At 47.1% G+C, this 19,395-nt stretch overlaps 10 protein-coding genes across 10 annotated transcripts; 3 read left to right on the forward strand and 7 right to left on the reverse strand.

Annotated features, from left to right (window-relative positions):
* Window positions 1-167: 167 nt before the first annotated feature.
* Window positions 168-1,060, reverse strand: EYB26_009648 (uncharacterized protein; the record flags this gene model as incomplete). Its single annotated transcript, XM_054268895.1, has 2 exons — window positions 168-886; window positions 946-1,060. 2 exons carry the CDS (start codon window positions 1,058-1,060, stop codon window positions 168-170), a joined length of 834 nt encoding a protein of 277 aa, XP_054124870.1.
* Window positions 1,061-1,424: 364 nt separating this feature from the next.
* Window positions 1,425-2,867, forward strand: EYB26_009649 (uncharacterized protein; the record flags this gene model as incomplete). Its single annotated transcript, XM_054268896.1, has 2 exons — window positions 1,425-1,475; window positions 1,527-2,867. 2 exons carry the CDS (start codon window positions 1,425-1,427, stop codon window positions 2,865-2,867), a joined length of 1,392 nt encoding a protein of 463 aa, XP_054124871.1.
* A 142-nt stretch (window positions 2,868-3,009) lies between these two features.
* EYB26_009650 (uncharacterized protein) lies at window positions 3,010-4,568 on the reverse strand (the record flags this gene model as incomplete). The annotated part of the gene is made up of 9 exons (XM_054268897.1): window positions 3,010-3,155; window positions 3,206-3,505; window positions 3,558-3,728; window positions 3,789-3,892; window positions 3,951-3,958; window positions 4,017-4,044; window positions 4,097-4,128; window positions 4,190-4,441; window positions 4,494-4,568. 9 exons carry the CDS (start codon window positions 4,566-4,568, stop codon window positions 3,010-3,012), a joined length of 1,116 nt encoding a protein of 371 aa, XP_054124872.1.
* Window positions 4,569-5,000: 432 nt separating this feature from the next.
* On the forward strand, window positions 5,001-6,240 carry EYB26_009651 (uncharacterized protein; the record flags this gene model as incomplete). Its single annotated transcript, XM_054268898.1, has 4 exons — window positions 5,001-5,044; window positions 5,138-5,388; window positions 5,450-5,602; window positions 5,660-6,240. 4 exons carry the CDS (start codon window positions 5,001-5,003, stop codon window positions 6,238-6,240), a joined length of 1,029 nt encoding a protein of 342 aa, XP_054124873.1.
* Window positions 6,241-6,358: 118 nt separating this feature from the next.
* Window positions 6,359-7,057, reverse strand: EYB26_009652 (uncharacterized protein; the record flags this gene model as incomplete). The annotated part of the gene is made up of 3 exons (XM_054268899.1): window positions 6,359-6,456; window positions 6,515-6,580; window positions 6,649-7,057. The coding sequence occupies 3 exons, from the start codon at window positions 7,055-7,057 to the stop codon at window positions 6,359-6,361; spliced, it is 573 nt and encodes a 190-aa protein (XP_054124874.1).
* Window positions 7,058-7,296: 239 nt separating this feature from the next.
* Window positions 7,297-8,866, reverse strand: EYB26_009653 (uncharacterized protein; the record flags this gene model as incomplete). Its single annotated transcript, XM_054268900.1, has 3 exons — window positions 7,297-8,070; window positions 8,127-8,546; window positions 8,600-8,866. 3 exons carry the CDS (start codon window positions 8,864-8,866, stop codon window positions 7,297-7,299), a joined length of 1,461 nt encoding a protein of 486 aa, XP_054124875.1.
* A 331-nt stretch (window positions 8,867-9,197) lies between these two features.
* Window positions 9,198-10,436, reverse strand: EYB26_009654 (uncharacterized protein; the record flags this gene model as incomplete). Its single annotated transcript, XM_054268901.1, has 4 exons — window positions 9,198-9,417; window positions 9,478-9,900; window positions 9,958-10,278; window positions 10,348-10,436. The coding sequence occupies 4 exons, from the start codon at window positions 10,434-10,436 to the stop codon at window positions 9,198-9,200; spliced, it is 1,053 nt and encodes a 350-aa protein (XP_054124876.1).
* Window positions 10,437-10,755: 319 nt separating this feature from the next.
* On the reverse strand, window positions 10,756-11,924 carry EYB26_009655 (uncharacterized protein; the record flags this gene model as incomplete). Its single annotated transcript, XM_054268902.1, has 2 exons — window positions 10,756-11,478; window positions 11,541-11,924. 2 exons carry the CDS (start codon window positions 11,922-11,924, stop codon window positions 10,756-10,758), a joined length of 1,107 nt encoding a protein of 368 aa, XP_054124877.1.
* An 810-nt stretch (window positions 11,925-12,734) lies between these two features.
* On the reverse strand, window positions 12,735-13,906 carry EYB26_009656 (uncharacterized protein; the record flags this gene model as incomplete). Its single annotated transcript, XM_054268903.1, has 4 exons — window positions 12,735-13,256; window positions 13,312-13,695; window positions 13,751-13,797; window positions 13,852-13,906. The coding sequence occupies 4 exons, from the start codon at window positions 13,904-13,906 to the stop codon at window positions 12,735-12,737; spliced, it is 1,008 nt and encodes a 335-aa protein (XP_054124878.1).
* A 2,354-nt stretch (window positions 13,907-16,260) lies between these two features.
* On the forward strand, window positions 16,261-18,566 carry EYB26_009657 (uncharacterized protein; the record flags this gene model as incomplete). Its single annotated transcript, XM_054268904.1, has 2 exons — window positions 16,261-18,471; window positions 18,528-18,566. 2 exons carry the CDS (start codon window positions 16,261-16,263, stop codon window positions 18,564-18,566), a joined length of 2,250 nt encoding a protein of 749 aa, XP_054124879.1.
* Between the last annotated feature and the right edge of the window lie 829 nt (window positions 18,567-19,395).

Raw genomic sequence — 19,395 nt, forward strand, 5'->3', positions numbered from 1 at the left:
AGCCCCCAAAAGCATGAAATGTCGTTGAAGCCTCCTGGCAGGTTGAACATGGCCAGGTTATGCAAAACTTTTACCACCATACTCCCCCAATGCAAGTAGTTGAAACATTATCATCACGTCGTCATAGGTTAAGAGTGTTGAACAGAGGCATTGCTGTCAAATTATATTTATTCCTTTGGAGGCCTCTTTTCCAACCCATAACCCCCAAGCCCCTCAACATTAGGGTACGTCTTTCCCTGCCCGGAATGAGGATTCCGCGGCCCACGAGACTGTAGATCCTGCCTGAGCCAATGCATCACCAAATCTCCCAACAGACTATTCTCGGCCGACCGATTGGGGACTGTCTCATTGAAGCTTTCCATGGGACCCCATTGCTTCACCTGTCCCAAGTGCATGTGCACCAGATGTGTCGGCCACGACGCAAGATTATCCAGGATATGCGTGGCATAGACAATAGTGCACTCTCTCGTCTCAGTCTCGCGTTTCAAGAACGAGAGAAAGTTATAACGTGACAGCAAATCGAGATCAACTGTGATCTCATCAAGAAGCAGGATCTGCCATGGCCGCAATAGGCCCATTGCCAATTGCACGCGACGTCTCTCACCGTCCGAGACAGCGTGCATGCGCCAGTTGAGATCAATGTCAAGTATATCGATCAATTCATCGCGGCGCTCAGGATAGGCATTTCCGCCCACAGAGGCGAGGAGGGTGGGGACATCAATATCCGTACGCACAATGCTGTTGAGGACCCATTCAACGCCTAGATAGGTGACGCCTTCGAGGCTGTCTTTGAAGGGGTCTTTGCCTCCGATTGCGATTGTGTTGGTTGGGGCTAGTTTTTTGCCGGATAACAGTCGGAGGAGGGTTGTTTTGCCGGCACCGTTTGCTTTTTTTTTCTTAGTCAAATGTTCCCAGGGTTGAGAAAGATGGTGAACGAAGTCAAACCTCCAATAAGTAATGTTCTGCTTCCTGAAGGAAGACTGAGCCCTACACCCTTGAGACCGTCGGATCCATCTTGGAATTTGTAATTAAGATTCTGCACATTGATTGAGGGGCTCATCTTTGTAACTACTCGCTTTCTCAAATCAAAATGCAATATAGCAGTCAAGTTGAATAGAGATGAAATACAAAAAACAAAAAGAAAAGAAGCGAGGGGTAGAGACGATATTTATATTACTGCAACGGGAAGTGGCGGGGACCGAGAGACTGATGACATTATTTCCGTAGATTGAGTCATCTTCACTTTTTTATCTTCAACACTGCGTCTCTACGCCAGACTAGACAGTTCTGTGCCGTCTTGGGAATTTTCAGGTACACGACAAGCATTGGAGCATCCTTGGAATTCATATTTATCATGGATCAATTCTGGTCTTGCTGAAATGCGCATTTTTCGTTCATTGTTCGCTCGCTCACAAGTCGCGATAATGCAACCGCTCATAACAGTTGTCGGTGCCACTGGCACTGGGAAATCCAAGGTTTGCTTCTTGATCCTTCCACGAAAAATTGAGCCAAGCTGACTCCTACAGCTTGCAGTAGACATAGCGAAACAATTCAACGGCGAGGTTATCAACGGCGACGCAATGCAACTCTACCGCGGCCTACCCATAATAACCAACAAGATCCCAATGCACGAGCGAGAAGGAGTACCGCACCATCTCATTGACTTTATCGGCTTGGAGGAAGAGTCCTGGCGCATTGGGCAATTCAGAAAGGAGTGTCTGCGAGTTATTCAGGACATTCATTCTCGTGGGAAGATTCCGGTGCTTGTGGGGGGTACTTCGTATTATGTGCAAGCTGTTTTGTTTAATGATGCTCTGGTGGGAGAAGGGGTGGAAGATGTTTTGTCGAACAACAGTGGACGACAGGTAAATAAAGAAAGAACATCGGAAGAGTGGGCGATTCTCGATGCTCCTGTCGAGACTATGATGGAGAAACTGCGGGAAGTTGATCCCATTATGGCGAATCGCTGGCACATCAATGAAGGGAGAAAGATTCGAAGGTCATTGGAGATATATCTCGAAACTGGCAGACCGGCATCTGAGATTTACGAGGAGCAAATGCGCCAACGACAGGCTGCGATTGACAACAAGGAAGGTATCACAACGGGTCAACTACGATTTCCAACGCTGGTGTTCTGGGTGCATGCAGAAAGAGAAAAGCTTTACGGACGATTAGAAAGTCGAGTGGATACCATGGCAGAGCAAGGCCTGATTGCAGAAGCACATTCCTTGTCCGAATATGCCCTCGAACAGGAAGCTCAAGGAAATCCAATCGATGTATCGAGAGGAATCTGGGTTTCTATAGGATACAAAGAGATGGAACCTTACTTCACAGCACTACGGGCCGGCAATTTGAATGAAAAAGAACTTGAAACACTGAAAGAGTCTTGTTTGGAATCTGTCAAGACCTCAACCAGACAATACTCCACTAGGCAGGTACAATGGATTCGGAAGAAGCTATGGACTGCACTTGCAGATATAGGTGCTACTAATCAGCTATTTGTCCTAGACACCACTGATCCAGGGGCCTGGGACAGTTGCGTGGCAGCGCCAATGGAGCGTATTGCGCAAGCTTTCTTGTGCAATGAAACTCTTCCGGAGCCAAAGTCTCTCTCCCAATGGGCTGAAGAAACGCTAACCGAGAGAGAGCACAATTACACAAAAGTGACTGTGCCGCCTGCCCAAACTTTAAAGCAGATGACCTGCGAAATCTGCAATAAAACAATGATGGGTCAGGAGCAGTGGGATATACATATGCGTGCTTCAAGCCATCGGCGCGCGCTAAAGGCAGCCGCAAAGAAAGCGCGGAATATGGAGTGGCTGCGAAATCACCCGCCTGCTGAGGCTGTTGAAGGACAGCCGGTATAAGCAGGGGCCCAAGCTTGCAATTATTCCGTTCGTTCGGATTTCGAAAACCTGGTTTTGGATTACTGCGAGTCATCCAACCGAAGGGGCTTCCATGATTGTGCTCGGAAGATTTGACTATTGTTCAGTGATGTAGTCAGAACCGTCACTGATTCGTCCTCCACGCGACAAAGTTGGAAGACAGTATGTCACCATGGCCACTTTCTTCAATCTTGAACACTTCAATGACCGGCGACTTTTCCCGTTTTCGAATCCGCCATGTACCCTCGGTGTTGACCACAGTTTTCAGCCCTGATAGAAGTTAACACAGCAGTACAACGAATTGAATGGATTGATCTTACACTCAAGGAAGGCTGCAGTAAAGTTGATGCAGATATTCCCGTCCCAACTTCCGCGACCCTCGCGTTTAACCTTGCCTGGCAGCCCGTGGGTTTCTAACTCCTCGAGCCGCAAAAGCATTCCATCTCTATCGCGAAATCCGACAACAATCTTGGGAACTCCTAGAAGAAAGGACTGCGCCCAGAATTTGAGAAGTTTACGCTCATATTTGAGCTTCTCCTTGTCGTTGACCAACTCAGCTGTGGTCTTCAGCTCGACCCAGTTGATTGGGTCTTCTTTGCGAACGGGTTTGGAGTCCCAGACTTGCAGCAAATTAGACAATAAGACACAGAAGAGGAACTGGTGGTCACTCACTTGCATCCACCTCGCCTCCAAGTACCAATTTCACCCTTCCAAAACCAGTCCGTACAACGGAGCAATATTGAGCTTTGTTGTTGACGACTTCGTGAATTCGCCCTTCAATCTTTTCGCGACTTGTTTCACCCCAGGCATTTGGGATGACCGAGACTGCTTCGAACTTGTAACCTGTGCCGGATCGCGGGTTACTCCTGTCTGTCTAATAGATGGCGCGGAACCTTGACTTACCCCAATAAGCCATCATATCTTGTGAAGGCATGCCAGGTGGCATACGTTGATTTTTTTGAATCTCTTTCTGTGCATTCTTATACGAATTGTTCTCCTCGATGAAACTGCGCAAATTGTCAGGTGCGAATTCCATTTTGTCGCAATCTATCTTGGGAGGCTTACATTGTTCCCTGCGTGAAATTGCGAATCAGTATTGCCGGTTGAACAAAGGTAGAAGAAAGGTCTTACCTGAAAATATGTCGCATTCATCTCAAACCTAGCGCCAAGTCAGTCACCGAGCCTTCTCCATACTTGAGAAGCAGACAAACCCATTCAGCATATCAAACGGTGCTGTCACTATCTGTCCTCGATAATATCATTAACCATCCACTCAAAACCTCAACATTTGAAAGAATGCACACCTTCGTCATCATCCCCCTCCAGGTAACAATATCCGCTTCGCATTTCTTCTGCGTATTCTGTTCCAACGCTACAATCGTATCCAAAAGGGCATCCAAATGCTCATCCGGCGCATCGTTCAGTTTCTCAAATGTCTCGAACCCGGCGCTTAGGTCGAGAGGTAATTGCGACGGTTGCGGTGGGTAGTAGTATTGCATTGAGGAATCGTCGAGGCGGAAGTTGTGTTCGTCATCGTAGGAGAAGTATGCGATTTCCTGTGAACGCCTGTTAGATATTTTTCTAGCAAAGAGGCAGAAGTGTACATGCCCTAGGTCGTCGGATTGCTGCATTGGAGCCGGAGAAGCGATGTAATGGCTGAATGTCGAAAACGTGTGAATTCATTGTAGATCAAGAAGGCTCAACACCGACGGACGAGGATTGTAGAAGACCGCGCTACCGGTAAGTGATTGCAAACAAAAGTGCTGTATGGTCATATCTCCACGAATCGAATATGCTTTGTTTGTGAATAGTTGCAAGCTAAAATCCCTAGACAGTTGGTCACAAGTAGAACTAGAGGTAAAAAGAAATAGAGTAAGAAATGCTGGAAGAAGCCGAGCTCTTCTCGAATTCCGCATTTAATTGGCCAACGTAAAGCAACTCCGCAAAGCGAGCACAAGTTGGCCTGCTTCCTGCCCCGCCGGCTTTCATCATCAACATTATAACATTTCACTCCTTTGAAAACATCCATGCGGTGCTACCTCATTTGATTGGTGAAATTACTATCGAAGAAAAGACGACAGGAATATAGGAAGAGTGAGATATTGGGTTACAGTCATGACGTCCAAAATCGACAAGACAATTGCTCGCCAGCAAGAAAAGTACGACATCAATCCCTCTTTCCTTGTCACTTTTCTGCTCTTGTGAAGAAGGTGCTTTTTACGGAACACGGTGCTAATCTCTCCTTTCTTTAGGATTGCAGCAGGCTCCTACTACGAAGCCCACCAACAACTCCGCGTCATCGCCGCCCGCTACCTCAAACAATCCAACTATGATGCCGCCGCCGAAATATTAACGGGCGGCGCAAAAGCGCTCTTGAGAGCTGGCTCGCAACAGGGTGCCTCTGCTAGCGGTGGAGATTTGGCGATTATGCTTGTTGTTGAGGTTTATAATAAGGCTGAGTGGGAGATTATTCCAGAGGATGCGGAGTCGAGGGGACGGAAGAGTATGTCGTCCCATATCTGATGAGAAGGTTGGACGAGATTACTGATTTGCTTGTTTGACAGAGCGCCTGATTGAGTTGCTGCGCGAGTTCCCTCCGGATGAGCCATCACGGAAGAGATACATAACCGAGATGATTAGCTGGAGTTCAAAGTTTGGTCCATTAGAGCGCGGAGATCCAGAACTGCATCATGCTGTTGGATCTGTTTACGCTGAAGGTATGTTCATACATACAAGGAACAAAAGTTTGGATATAAAAATACTAATACGGCTAGAAAACGAGCCATATGACGCAGAAAGACATCTCGTCCTCGGTACCATAGACTCCGCTGAGACACTTGCAAAACTAGAGTTCGAATGGTACACAAGCGACGAAGCGCATACAGCAGCCATCTATGCCTCCAGAGCAGTCTTGCCATTCCTTCTCACGGCAAACCTGCGCAGCGCTAACAAAGCCCTTCTCATCTTCACATCGCGTCTCTCGGCTGCAAACCTTTCACTCGCTTCGCAGGAAGTCAGCAGCACAAGTTCTGACGTACGGATCTATCCGTCGTTGCCATTACTCAACTTCCTCAGCCTTCTTCTGATTGCGGTTCAGCGCGGTAGTGCAGATCTATTCCGAGATTTGACGAGGCATTACACCCCTCATATAAAGGAGGTCAGTATCTGGGATGATGCTTTGGCGACTATCGGGGAGATGTACTTCAATATCAAGATTCCAAGACAGGGAAATCCGTTGTTGGATATGATGGGTAGCATGTTTTTCGGAGGTGGTCAGGGTGGTGGTAACCAGCGAGGCTCGGGGCGTCAGACCAGGAAGGTTGAGGCGGCTCCGGCCAGTGCAGAGTTGGACTGATGAGGATATCGAATGATCAAAGTACGCATGTATATTGAATTGCCATCGCATAGAACCTTGTCTCCCCTGGAAATAATCGTAATAAAATATTCGTCTTGTCGGGAACGTGCCGTTCAGTTCAAACAAGAGGATCATCCTCTGTCTCAAACATCCAGTTGTCTTCCTCTAGAGTCGCAACTTTACTTCGCAGACTTTGTTGTAGTAGATTTAGCAGCTCTAACCCGCAAATCCATTTAGCATCACGCAAATATCCATAGAGTAGAGACAACCGTACCTGGCTCACCACTCAAATGCCTATTCCGATTCCGATACATCATCTCAACCAAGTCTGCCTCCAACTCTTTTCACCCTCCAAAATCAGCAACCTCACCCCCAACCAGCTTCATTGGAAAGAAGGGGTAAACTCACTATCCTTATCCTTCCCCATAGACTCCGGCCCCGCTCTCGGTCGCCCATCTTCCTCTATCCCTTCCATAGCACCTTCATCCTCATCTTCAACATCGTCTTCCTCATCGCCTTCATCGAGTGGTACGGGCGGCAGGACGGGGATGTCGAGTTGGAACTTGCCGTTTTTGTCGCGGGCGATTATGTCGCCGCTGTCGGTTTGCGGGGTTATTGTGTTTATGGGCCTGGTTTCGGGTGTCATCAAATTGGATTGGTGGGGTGGGTTTTGAATGTCGCGGTCGTCGTCGTTGTTGGAGTCATTGTTGTCGGTGGAGGGGTGGTTGTTGGAGTCACTAGTTGAGGGTTGAGGAGGATTGGATGCCGGGCGGCGACTGAGGTGGCTTTGGAAGAGGTTTCGACGCGTCGGAGGCATAGTGTCTAGCCTTCAAGGGATTGGGTGGTAGAATTGCACGTATATTGGAACGAGGCAATGTTCTTGAATAGTATTGGGGTTACAAGGAGGTGTTTTGTGTACAAAATGGATCGTCAACTTTAAATTTTGGTGGGGAACTTTGATAGCTCCACTCTAGTTAAGCCATGACGTTGATCAGATATACACGATGTACGTAGTATATTCAGTTAAATACTCTCGTAGTATACTATATTCAATAATCATTCCACTTGACACAATCCTACTACACTCTCTGCCTTTTTTCCCACCAAAGAATCAAAATAATCCAACAACACCCGCAAATCCACAAAGTTCATATCTCCCAACTCCGGGTTCGAGCTTTGCAGCACTTGTCCTCCCCACAAGACACGTACAAAGAAGCTCCCCTCTTCTTTTTCTGAAGATGTTGTCTTCCTTCTATACAGCTCAAACACAATCTCAGCTCCCATGCCAGGCCAAACCATCTGTTTAATCTGCAGTAGCGACAAGATCCATGAAATACTTCCATCATGCGCAACGTTATGTCTATACAGCACTCGATCCGTCTGGTCGAAGAGTTTGATTTGTTCTCGTAGATGTTGCGCGAGCTCTGCGATGAAAACGCCGTATAAAGCTGTGCTAGCTATGAGTGAGGATGGTGCGTCGCGGAATAGACGTGAGTATTCCCATTGGCCGAGACGGAGGACGGAGTTTGCTTGAGAGCGTGTTATGCATTCGTCGTTTGATTGTGGCCGTTGACGTTTACAAGGGAGAGGTTTGGAGTGACATAGACGGGAAGAGAGATTGTCAAAGTAGTGGTCGTAGCTGGTGTGCCAATCGTCTGCATCCGAGGGGACGCCTGAGATCGCATCGAGGGAATTCAGTAAATCTTTAGTCTTCTCGAGATGGCTCTTCCAGAGTTCGGAGGATGCAGAATCGGAGTCTTTGATGCCCGTAAACAGCATCTGTCCACCAGGACAAGGATACTGCGGCTCTAAAGAGTCAATGCCTGCTCTCTGGGCCCCATTGTCAGTAACCATCCCCATCATTTTGCCTGGGAGAGCAAACAAACCTGTACATGCAAAGGCACATCCACCCCTTCCCCATACATCCCCCCTATCACCATGCCCGCAACCTGGCTCGTAATCACATTATTCGTAACCCTAAACTCCATCCTCTTCTGGTCCAACTCGTCCGGCAAAAACCGCAAAAGATCATGATAAACCTCATAAATGTCATGTCCATGCTGCCATGAATCCTGTAATCCGGTACGAGTTATTTGCGGAAATACACATGTACCCGGAAACGCTGACACGGGGAACAAATCAAATGGACTGTGTTCTTCTAATTGCCAGTATGTATTAGCGCTCATTTGTGAGCCAGCTGAGGGTTGGCCGTAGTGGTACAGCTGTGTGCCGTTGCAGTCCCATGTATCTTTTTCCATGGGGAAGGTATTTGACTCATATGGAGTTCTCTTATGGTGGCGATGAATCTGTCCTCATTAGGGCTGGGATCGTTTTCTTTGCTTAGGGTATCGAAACTTACTATCTCAACATAAACAAGCTCATATTCCGCCGGCGCAACGACGTATTCTCGTCTGCGCACATGTGGCATGTTGCAGTAATTATACTGGCCATATCGCTCGTCGGGGGTTAAAGAGGTGTCGAATATAAAATCGAAGACTCCATCAGACCCTAGGTTGAGATCTAGATTGTTGATGGCGCTGGGGTCTGGTGGATGCCAGCTGTTATCTACCGCGAGCGTCGTCGTGAGGAGTATCGCGCCGAGGAGGAGACATACATGCGGTGCCATCGTGTCGTGTGAATTGCTGATTGGAAGGACGAAAGAATCATTTCAGGTTTCATCGCTCATCTCAAGTCATGCGATATAGTTGTCCAGTATGGCATGGTTTTGCCATCTTAAAAGTGAGGTTGGATTAAACTACCCATGGCTTAACTTAAGAGCTACCGAGGCTCCCACGTGGGTCGGGCGACTTTATCCATGTCACCAACAAGACACAACAATTGAACCCGAATAATAAGTATTGAATCATTTTATTAAAATTAGACAATCAACGCCAGAGCAAAATGCCTACAGTATATCACACAACGCCAATAATGCATAACTTAACCACATCTCGTACTCATTTGGGCACAAAGAGCCCTGGCTTCATATTAATTTTGCACAGTTTCGCAACACAGCCACTCAATTGCAGTAAAGTGCCGACGCCATCCAAGATACGCATATGCGTGAAACCAATCTCTTTGATGAACTCGAGTTTGGCATGTTCTGATAATGTTTGAATGGTTTTTGTAACACGGAACATGGTACTGATAATGTCGTGCGAGGAGTAGCCCAAATTCCTGCAATTGCATTCAACATTAGCCATATTAATATTAGTAACGAAATTGAGATAAATATACCATAACTCATTCAGGATATCCAGAGCAGCGTCCACCTTGCCCTCCCAACAAGCTTTAATCATAGCCTGCACTTTGATCGGATGCGGACTATCGACAACGCGAAAGACGTTATCACCACTGACAAAGCCGAAACCAGCCCATGTACTCTGCAAGTTATTGATTGCCTGACGCATATCACCTTCTGCACTAAACACAAGCGCCGCAATGCCGTCTTCCGAGAAGTCAACCTTTTCAGCTTCACATATTTGGCTAAGACGTTTCACGACTTGACCATCCGTCAGACGGGAGTAACGAAGGATAGCGCAACGGGATTGGAGCGGCTCGATGATCTTGTTGGACTGATTGCAGGCAAATGCGAAACGGGTCGTGGTCGAGTAGATTTCCATTGTACGTCGAAGGGCTTGCTGAGCACCGGGCGTCATACTAAAACCGACGATTATATTAGCTAAGCCCCCCAAAATGACTGCGAGTGATACAAACCTATCCGCCTCATCAAGAATAACAAGCTTATGTCGTCCCGGAGGAAGCGTAACCTTCTTCTGTGCAAACCCCTTTATCCGATTCCGCACAACATCAATACCACGCTCATCACTCGCATTCAACTCCAAGACAGCCTCCTTGTATGCATCACCCAACATCTGTCGCGCAAGACACAGGATAGAGGTCGTCTTTCCGATACCCGGCATACCAGAAATAATAACATGAGGCATGTTTCCATCCTTGGCGATGATTTTGAGTCTTTCGATTGTTTCGGTGTTGCCGACGATGTCGTCTAGGTAGACGGGGCGGTATTTCTCGACCCTTTTGACCATTAGATTCTTGTTGGATGATATTGTGCATAGAGGGGCGGAAAAGGTAGGATAATCATACCAGGGAAGCTCGTAATCGGGCGGAGCTCCGGCTGTTGAAACATGAAGGCCATTGCGGGCAGCAGCTTTGGATGATTCTGCTTGAACCATGTTGATTTTGTTGTGCAGGTTCCTTGATTTCGTGTGTTTGCTCTATCAGGTAGTTGTCTTGGACAAGTTGGAGGCAGCGCGAACGCGAAAAAGAGCGGGACGCGTTGGCGACTTAAAGTGGTGGTCCGTGCAGGAGCTCTAAAGAACTACTCCGATAGTACAAAATCATCTTAATGATCTTATTCAAGATCAATAACAATTTAGGTGAAACTAAAATCTCAAAGAAGAGGTGTTGATATGAATGGCATGCGTATATATATATACATATGGCTATAATACATTCCAGAGCGAAGTCTATATCTATATCTACTACATCTATCTACAGTCTATAAATCTCCCCATCCATGCCAATCCCACCGCGAAAATGATCCTCAACAACTCTTCCATTGAAGATTGTCTCCTCGACGAGACCTTCCACATGTTTGGGCTCAACTCGTCCGTACCATATCCCCTTGCCGGCCAGCGGGCTTGGACTCGATACAATGGTGCCCAACGAGGAAGAAGTCGTCATAAGGGCAGGCGGGATGTAGATGATCACATTACCGGCATATTTGTGGCCACCGACGTGACTGATAGATGCAATGTTTGCATGAGTTGGGCCATCAATTCTATTTCCTGCCGAGCTATCATCGTTCGTAGTAAACCCTTTCCGTCGCAACACACGCTCGAATTCGGCATGCAACACGGGTCCCATAACACCACATCGCATATCTCGACCACCATGGCTGCAAATCAGTATTGTCGGCGACTGCTTGATATCCAGTGCTTCGGGGAAGTATTGAGAGGCATATTCCGGTGACCGCGTCATTATTTGCCGCTGTGACTCTGGGATGCCCGAATGCGCCGAATGGAGTTTGTATGGTAGCAGGTATGCACGGGCAAATGAATCAAGATTCGACTCGGTTTTGGCATCTGTGTTCGTTGCAATTGGGATCTTGGGTACGTATTTGAAAGCTGGGAAGAGAAAGGCTGATGCGAACGGCGATGAGGCCTGTGCCGTGGGCTTGAAAGAGGAGTTCGTAACCGCCAGGTTATTGTATGGCTTCAGACAACAAGTTCTCAGTTAGCAACAGCCCATCAATGATAGAAGAAAAAAATACTAACATCAGCATATTTTCCTCCCCGACCAAACATATCCTTCAGCCCGCGCACCAGACTACCCCAGCTTTTCTCGACGCCATCCTCCTCAATTCGACTACTCCAGTCCGTTTGTCCAGTCGCAATCAGGACCTGCTGTGTATAAGGCGCCATGGTCGCATTCAGCGGTCTCGAGTGGTCGATTGGTAGACCCTCGGGCATCGGCGGCGTCGGTGCACATGGACATGTTGGATCGGGACAGGTCGGTATTGTTGGGAAGGGGGGACGCGATGGTGATGAAATTGAACGGGATGATAATGTGCGTGCATGCGTTTGAGGAAGGTCTCCGACTAGACGACTCTTTAGGGGAGTAGGAGCATGTCGTGACAAGGATTGCCATAACTGTGACATGGCGGGGAGGGAAATGCGTCAAGAGAGACACGAGGGTTAATAGTCTGTCAGGATATCATCTAGAAATATATGGTTAAGGAAAAATAATATTGAACAGAAGGGAAATATATAATATTAAAAATAGAAATAGAAATGAATGCTGTCGAAAGAATTTGAAATCGAGAGATGCGACTCTCGGCAGCCTCGGAGATAACATTATTAATACCTCGGATCTATTGATAAGGTTGCTATCTCCGCGTGGAGGGATGCTTTCAGGGTTGTAAGGGCACCTATCTAGAGTCTGGAATCTTGAATCGTGCGAATACCAAGTGGGTATATGTCTCGGATGGTATCTGACTACAAATTAGACGTAGGGATAGCCTTTATTCTCGAGGTCGTGGTTGGCCCAAAACTTCAATGTTGATCAGGCTGCCAAGAAGTGCTTAAGTTATATATTTCCGTATACGTACTATAAGTTATATAGTCCATGTCGCCTTTCATGATTGCACATTTTTTTTAATATCCATAATATCAAATCATGCCCAGAAAGCCCCAGCAATTCACAGGCTGTCATTTAGTACCGTGATAGGCCTATGAAAATGGCTAACCTAACATCACTGCTCTGTCGTTCGTAAGAGAATTTGGCGAATCTCGCTGGAGACGAAAAGAACTCTACTGGTATCAATGCTACATGTATGAATAATATTAGCAGGTGGTTAAAACCAATCACATGCATTAGATTCATTTAACCTCACTATCATACAAGTAGACATTCATCTACCCTTCATACCCTGGACATTAAGCATTATATCACGAATAAATATAAACACTCTAAAACGCAGCCAACGCCAACTTCGACTCCGTCAAAGGCCACAATGCATAATAAAACCCAACCGCACCCGCCACCAGAAGCACATAATACGCAACCGTCCAGCTAATCCCCAACTGACTACCCGCAACCTGCAGCGGACTGATTTCACTATCCTCCTTGGCTCGCATCTGCGGCAGTCCCACGGAAACATCAGCCTCAACGCGTCCCCACAGTCGAGGCAGTCCGCACCAGTTACAGAAACTGTGTACAAGAATTACGGCCGGAAGGGAGCCGGTTCTTAGGTACAAGAAAGCGGCGAACCAGCCAAAGACGGTTGTGTATGCGAATTGGAATATTGACCGAAATAGAATGGCTGGGATTGGTGTGTCGGGGTGAGTTAGTCGGAATTCGTAAAAGTGATGGATATGTGCGATGCCGAAGTAGAGGGGGGATACGAATACGATGCGCCCTGGAGACATTTTGGCTAGTAAATGAAGCGTGATAATGACGGATCGAAAGATGATTTCTTCCGTGATGGGGCCCTGAGAAACCATCATCAGTAACCATACGCATAGACTTGAATAGAAATAGACATACAGCAACATAATTTCGAAAACCAATCCAGCTTCGAAGTGTTTCCGACAAACCCTGTCCCCGGATCCAGGATTTCCAGCCGTCCTCTACAACACCTCTTTCAAAAAAAGGACCGCCAAACAATATCGCGGTCAAGAGAAGACTCTTGATAATCTCCACAATGCCAATGGGCCACCAGCCGAGAAGCCTCAACGCCTCTGGAAGCGGAGTGTCATTTCCTTTGAGGGCAATGAGAACCAGGACAAAGACGGTGCTGGCGACACAGGCCATTGTTACGGCCCTCACCCGACTCCGGATGACGGATGGGGCATCTCGACTTAGAGATGGAGATGGGCGGGTGGTTTTGGAGATGTAGAATGGTACCACGTAGCCCAGAGTTACGAGGATCTTTTTTTAAGTTAGCAAGATGCATACATAGTTAGGCAAGCACATAGTTACGTACAGAGAGTACGGCGGCAGTATTGATTGATAGCATAGGCGGATCATTGTCTATGGTAGATCAGCCTCTTAGTTCAAGGACAAGCATCTGGTGTGGATACTCACAAGTTTGTTTCGAATATAACATCTTGAAACGATCCATAATGTCGACTGGGGCCATGGTAAGTGAAGCTTAAGCCAACCTGGGGTAGGTTTGACTGAAAGTGGAGTTGACTTTCTAGGGTCGGGGAAGGTTAAGCGCTTGCTGTTCACCAGTGCTGGTTGCAAATATAATGTGTTTGGACTAGAGCCACAAAAGAGTTAATTAGATGTCATGGTGTGAGCGAAGTATCTGATGCGTTGTACTATCAGAGTACATGATGGGTCTAGACAAAACAGAAAAGAAGCTGGTGTGTTTGCCAAGAAATCGATAGATTCGTTGCCAAGACTCGGCTGTTCTATGTATAACTCAACAGAATAAGCACATACGATACGGAGTATGCAGATTGGACAATACTTTTAAGACATACTCCGTAAGGAGAACGGTATACTCATCGTTGGAGGTTAGTATGGATATATCGTCGTGCTGAATTACGGGCTGTATTTTGAGAAAGTTGGGTGCACGTGGTACCTTGAAAGATTACGGTAAATTACCAGAATTACCGCCGAACCAATTCTTAGTATCTTACTATGTATGTATGTATGATGTATGGACGACAACATGCTGAACTTCTCCTTCCCTACATACCTAGGAATAGCCTCGGGTTCTTCAGCGGGGGCTTAGGCTGGAGCCTGTTTATTATGGCCAGCCTAGAAACCAGGTAGAAGAGCATCCCGTAAGCACTGATTGTCCTGGGGTGCTATTCCTCTGTACCTCAGCGCCTGGTCCATTAGTTCTCAATACTATTATTACTGGCACGCTCGCTGACAGCAGCTATGCCTTCCTGTGCTGAAGAGCGAAGACTTGATCCACTACATCGGACTGTTAACATGTGAGCCATGTCGTTGACGGAAAGTGCCATCTAACTAACTCACGAACTATCAGTCTACTTTCTCTCTGACTCTGGCAGAAAACAACCAATGAAACAATTCAAATACTTCTCGGTGATTGGCTGCACTGGATTAAATAGGTGAGCTTATCGCCGTCTGATTGGACGATAATCCACGAACGGCGCGGTATGCCCGAAGCGAGCCTTCCCCTAAATAGTTAAACCAACACAGGTGAAACGCGCATCGAGTCATTGACGTGGCAGTCTTTACCTTCATTTCTCGCTTTCCGATTGGACGCTGGCCGGACGTTTTCTCGTATTTTACGCGCGGGCTTTTTCTGAGCAGTTCGTCTTCGGCTCGACAAGTTGAGGTTGAAGACAGAGTGAATCTTCGGCTCGACATCGCTCAGTTAGTATAAACATAAACAAAGATCGTCAAAACAATGCCTCCAGTGCAATTGGTTTTCTCCGGCCCAGGGTTGAACAATCACAATCACAATAATAACAGTAACAATAACATTATACTACATACAGAGTAATTGTAAGTTATCTGCAGGTCTCAGTCCGAGTACTACACAGGGACTAAGCAGCTGCAGGTACTGGTACGACTGCCCTTGCCCGCCAGCCAATGACTCGCCCGCGCTTGCCAAAAATCCTGCACCGCTACTGTACTAGATTAATTAGTTCGCCAATTACTCCATTCAGTCAAGGCTGTCAACGCAGGAACACTCGCCTTTCTTTTTCCTTACCCACTGCTGAGCGCTGTCTACGGTCCGCTGTCCACTCTCCGAACAGATAGCCAACTCACCGCATCTTGCGCATTCCTCTCCTCGCTGCAGGGCAACCCCATTCCGCGGTGAGGAGTCTGCAGACTCTGCGCCCCTTGACTCCGGCGGGCCTCGATTGAACGTGCAGAATAAGCCCGATTATTATACGTACTCTGTCTGCTACGGAGTACTTCTCCCTGCTCAGACTGCCGTTGCTTCATCTTCTCTCTCTCCTTCCCCTTCTCACATCGTCGCTTTTCGTCCTTTCGTTGCCAGTCGTTTTTGCCCATCACGCTCTTTTTCACACTCTCGTTCAAGTCACTCTTTACGATCCCCCTTTATTAATTCCTCTTCCTTTTCTACGATTTTTGATCGATATCATATGATATATGTAGTAATGCTTTAATTTCTTCCGGCTTGTTCAACTTTTTATATACACACCCCACAGTTGTTATCACCACTATCGATAATATTGCCCTTGCCCTAGCATTCCACCAAGACACCATACAATATTGTTTGTGACTATCGTTTTTATTATTGTTTATGTTTTGGATCATTCAATAGTTTGGCTACTCCTCTGCTACTGACCCCATCTGCTTCCGGTCTTGCTTGTTATATTATACAATCATTGGATCTGTCACGACCTAGATTTATTCCGGCGACATTGCACGTTCTGGTTTATGAAATACAGCACGGCGACTATAGACGTTACGACTTGTACTACTACTTGCTAGTTTTCGGGGGGGGTTTTTTTTCCATTGGAGGGTTGGTAATGAGATATGTCGTCCCGGCCATCAGCAAGCGTCTCTCCGAGAAGAAGACCACTTCATGAACGCACTCCATCACAGACAAACTCGGGCGAGGTCTCGCCCGGCCGAAGAGGGAAAAGAAGAGACGAGATTGATTTTTATTCCTCCACACCATATCCCACCAAACCAGCTCAGGTCCTCTTACCGTGTCCTGGGATTGGTCAAGATTATGCGCTTCACGGCGCTTATGGGGTTTCAGATGTATCTTTAATCTCGACTGAAACAGATCATACGGCAACGGGGCCAATTAATGTTGTGGATCATGAGGTGGAGCAGCGACATCGCGATGTTAGTGTAACCAGCAATACGTGGGATTTTTCGTCGTCGGTGGATTTGGCGCATTCGTCTCAAGTTTGGGATAATGATCCGAAGTCTAGCCAGTCGTCATTTCCTACGCCATTGATACCTTCGGACGATGAAGCTTTTGGTGGTGAATATAAGGATAAGACGGTATCTGAATTCGAAGCCCTCGAAGCAATCAGCCGACCGAGCCATGAGGATGGGTTATATAGCAGCTATATTTCTGACCCATCTGACATTTTAAGACAAGACGACGACCACGCCACTGATGAAGATGAGGATACAATTCCCCTACCACGACCTCATAGGACTTCAATCAAGCCTGTACTACCAGGCAGCTCATCTCCAAATGCGCCAGCCGAAGACTATTCATCGTCTACAGAGAACTTTGTCACCTATGACCACACATCAAGCCCTAACGTGGTGCCGATTGGTGCGCCCTCGAGTCCGAATTTCGTCTCACTAGGAAGCTCAAGTCCAAACCTAGTCGCGTACGGAAGCTCGTCACCAGTGGCTGGTGGAATGACCAAACGCTCGGACTCAACATCCTCATCTTCTAATTCTTTGGGCACAGTCATCCACCACACATACAATAATGCCACGGGCTGGCCGCCTTTGTCGGAAGGGGTTTCATCACAACCTGCATCATTCACCTCGAGTCCACCCGAGCAGCTTCTTCGAGGGTATCAGTCAGCTTCATCCTTGGCACTGTCCAGCGGCGAAACAAATTTATCGCGACCCAGAACTACGTCTACAGGCAGTGGGCTGTCTGAAAAATCGCTGACTGATACGGCGTCGGCGTTAATTCAATATCCTCAAATTCGTACTCCATCATATGCAAGCTCTTATGCTGAATCCGTGGCATCACAAATCCGACGTCCAGCACGAGCCATGTCAGACCGTTCAGTCACACGATGGAACCCGACCCTGTCGACAGTTCCTGCTCAATCTGTGGCAGACACTCCTGTAGGTGACAGCGAGAAGAAACAAGGTCTCGGATTAATGAACCCTGGCAAATCTGCATCTACAATCTGGCCCGTCGAGGAAAACGATGAACATCTCGACAGTCTATCAAACTTGCCACGATCAACACTACGCCACATTCCATCCTCGCTCATCGGCACAGAATCACGACCGGGGTCTAGTTCGAGTATGAATGGCTTTTTAAATGTTCTCCCCAACTGGGTTCGATTATACTATCGCGGCAATAACGGACAACTTGTTCAAACTAATGCCATGTCGATATTTGAGTCTAGTCGCCCTTCAACCGCGGCCTCTCGACCGCCGACTCCTCATAAATATATCAGCCAGAATCCAAATCCTACAGGAGGTGTTTCTCGTCCGCGAAATCGTCCTTCGAATGAGAAAATAGTCCCGGCTCCTCTGCGGCTAGTGTCTGATCACCCAGCTGATCCGCGCAGTCACTGGAAACCAACCCCAGAGGAACAAAGACAGAAAGAACGAGAACAAATCGAGCAATCGACCGAAGCTGCCGCCGCAGACTACTCTGCTCGCCGCCCCTTCGCAAAGGCATCTTCACCGCACCTGCATCCAGACAAATGCCACCCCAACCCTCGCTATACTTGGGTAGCACCATCCCTCGACTCACGACAAGAACCAACCTTGGGATTACGTAACGTTCAAAAATACGCATTCTGTCTCGGATTCGCGTTTCCACTAATCTGGCTCATTGCTGCGTTCCTACCTCTTCCTCCACAGCCAAGTCCCATGGACGAAGAGCAGAATGTGGTGGTGGTGGCTCAACCTGGCGCCCAGTACAGGATTGAGCAGTACGAGAAGAAACGATATTATAATGCGCGGTGGTGGAGGAATGTGAATCGGGTGATGATACCCGTAGGTATTGCTATTATGACCACCATTGTACGTCCCCTCTTCCTCCACATGGCTTGGAAGTCGATGAGCTGACTGTTTGACAGATTGTCCTAGCAACCGTTGGCACGACAATTGGCTTCTAGACCGTTACACAAAACCGACTACACTTTGAAATTTTGCTTTTTCGATTCATCCGACATATTGAACGCCTTTGACGACAGACATTTATACATGATTTTCACCATTTACACTATTTTTTTTTTTTCATATTCCACATTCGACATTTACGTTTACTTTCGCACTTGTATTGGCAATAATATACGATCCCTGCAACGAATCGACTATACTTGCACGCCGTCCTCACGGCCGTTTTCTATATCTGGCGACTATCCGACTACTTACTTCACTTCAATCTCCTTCTGCTGTACGACTAAATGACTTTCACGTGTATATATGATTGACATGTCCGCTCGTCTGTCTTTTTCTGACTTTGGTTGTTACACCGTTATTCATTGCGCGGATTGCGTCTTGCTTTTTGATTTTTATTGTTTTATTGTCGCCGAGGTCGAGCCCTCAAAAACATCGTCTTTGTCAAGACTTTTATTGTCCTTTTTGTTTCTATTTCTAGAGTGTATTCTCGAATTTATTTTGGGGAGCCCTTTGACTCTACGTCAGTGATAATTTCTCAAAATTTCTCTCATAATTGATTGATTGATATACCTTGATACCTTGTGAAGATTTACATCAATTTTAGCCCTAGAATTACCGTACCTAATCACCTAGTTCGAGCTATTTCTCGCCCCCCCCCTTTTTTTTTTTTTCTTCTCTTTCAGCTTCATATTTTATATACCAAGAATCAAATCAGAGACGGTGGTTTTAGAGTTATTTGACAAGTCACATTTTACGCTTCAAATCTGATTCGTGTGCTGCATACCCCCCCCCCCCCTCTGACAGGACCCTGTCTCGGACGTG

The sequence above is a fragment of the Talaromyces marneffei genome, chromosome 8 (genome assembly GCF_009556855.1).
Source record: "Talaromyces marneffei chromosome 8, complete sequence".
In the NCBI taxonomy this organism is placed as follows: domain Eukaryota; kingdom Fungi; phylum Ascomycota; class Eurotiomycetes; order Eurotiales; family Trichocomaceae; genus Talaromyces; species Talaromyces marneffei.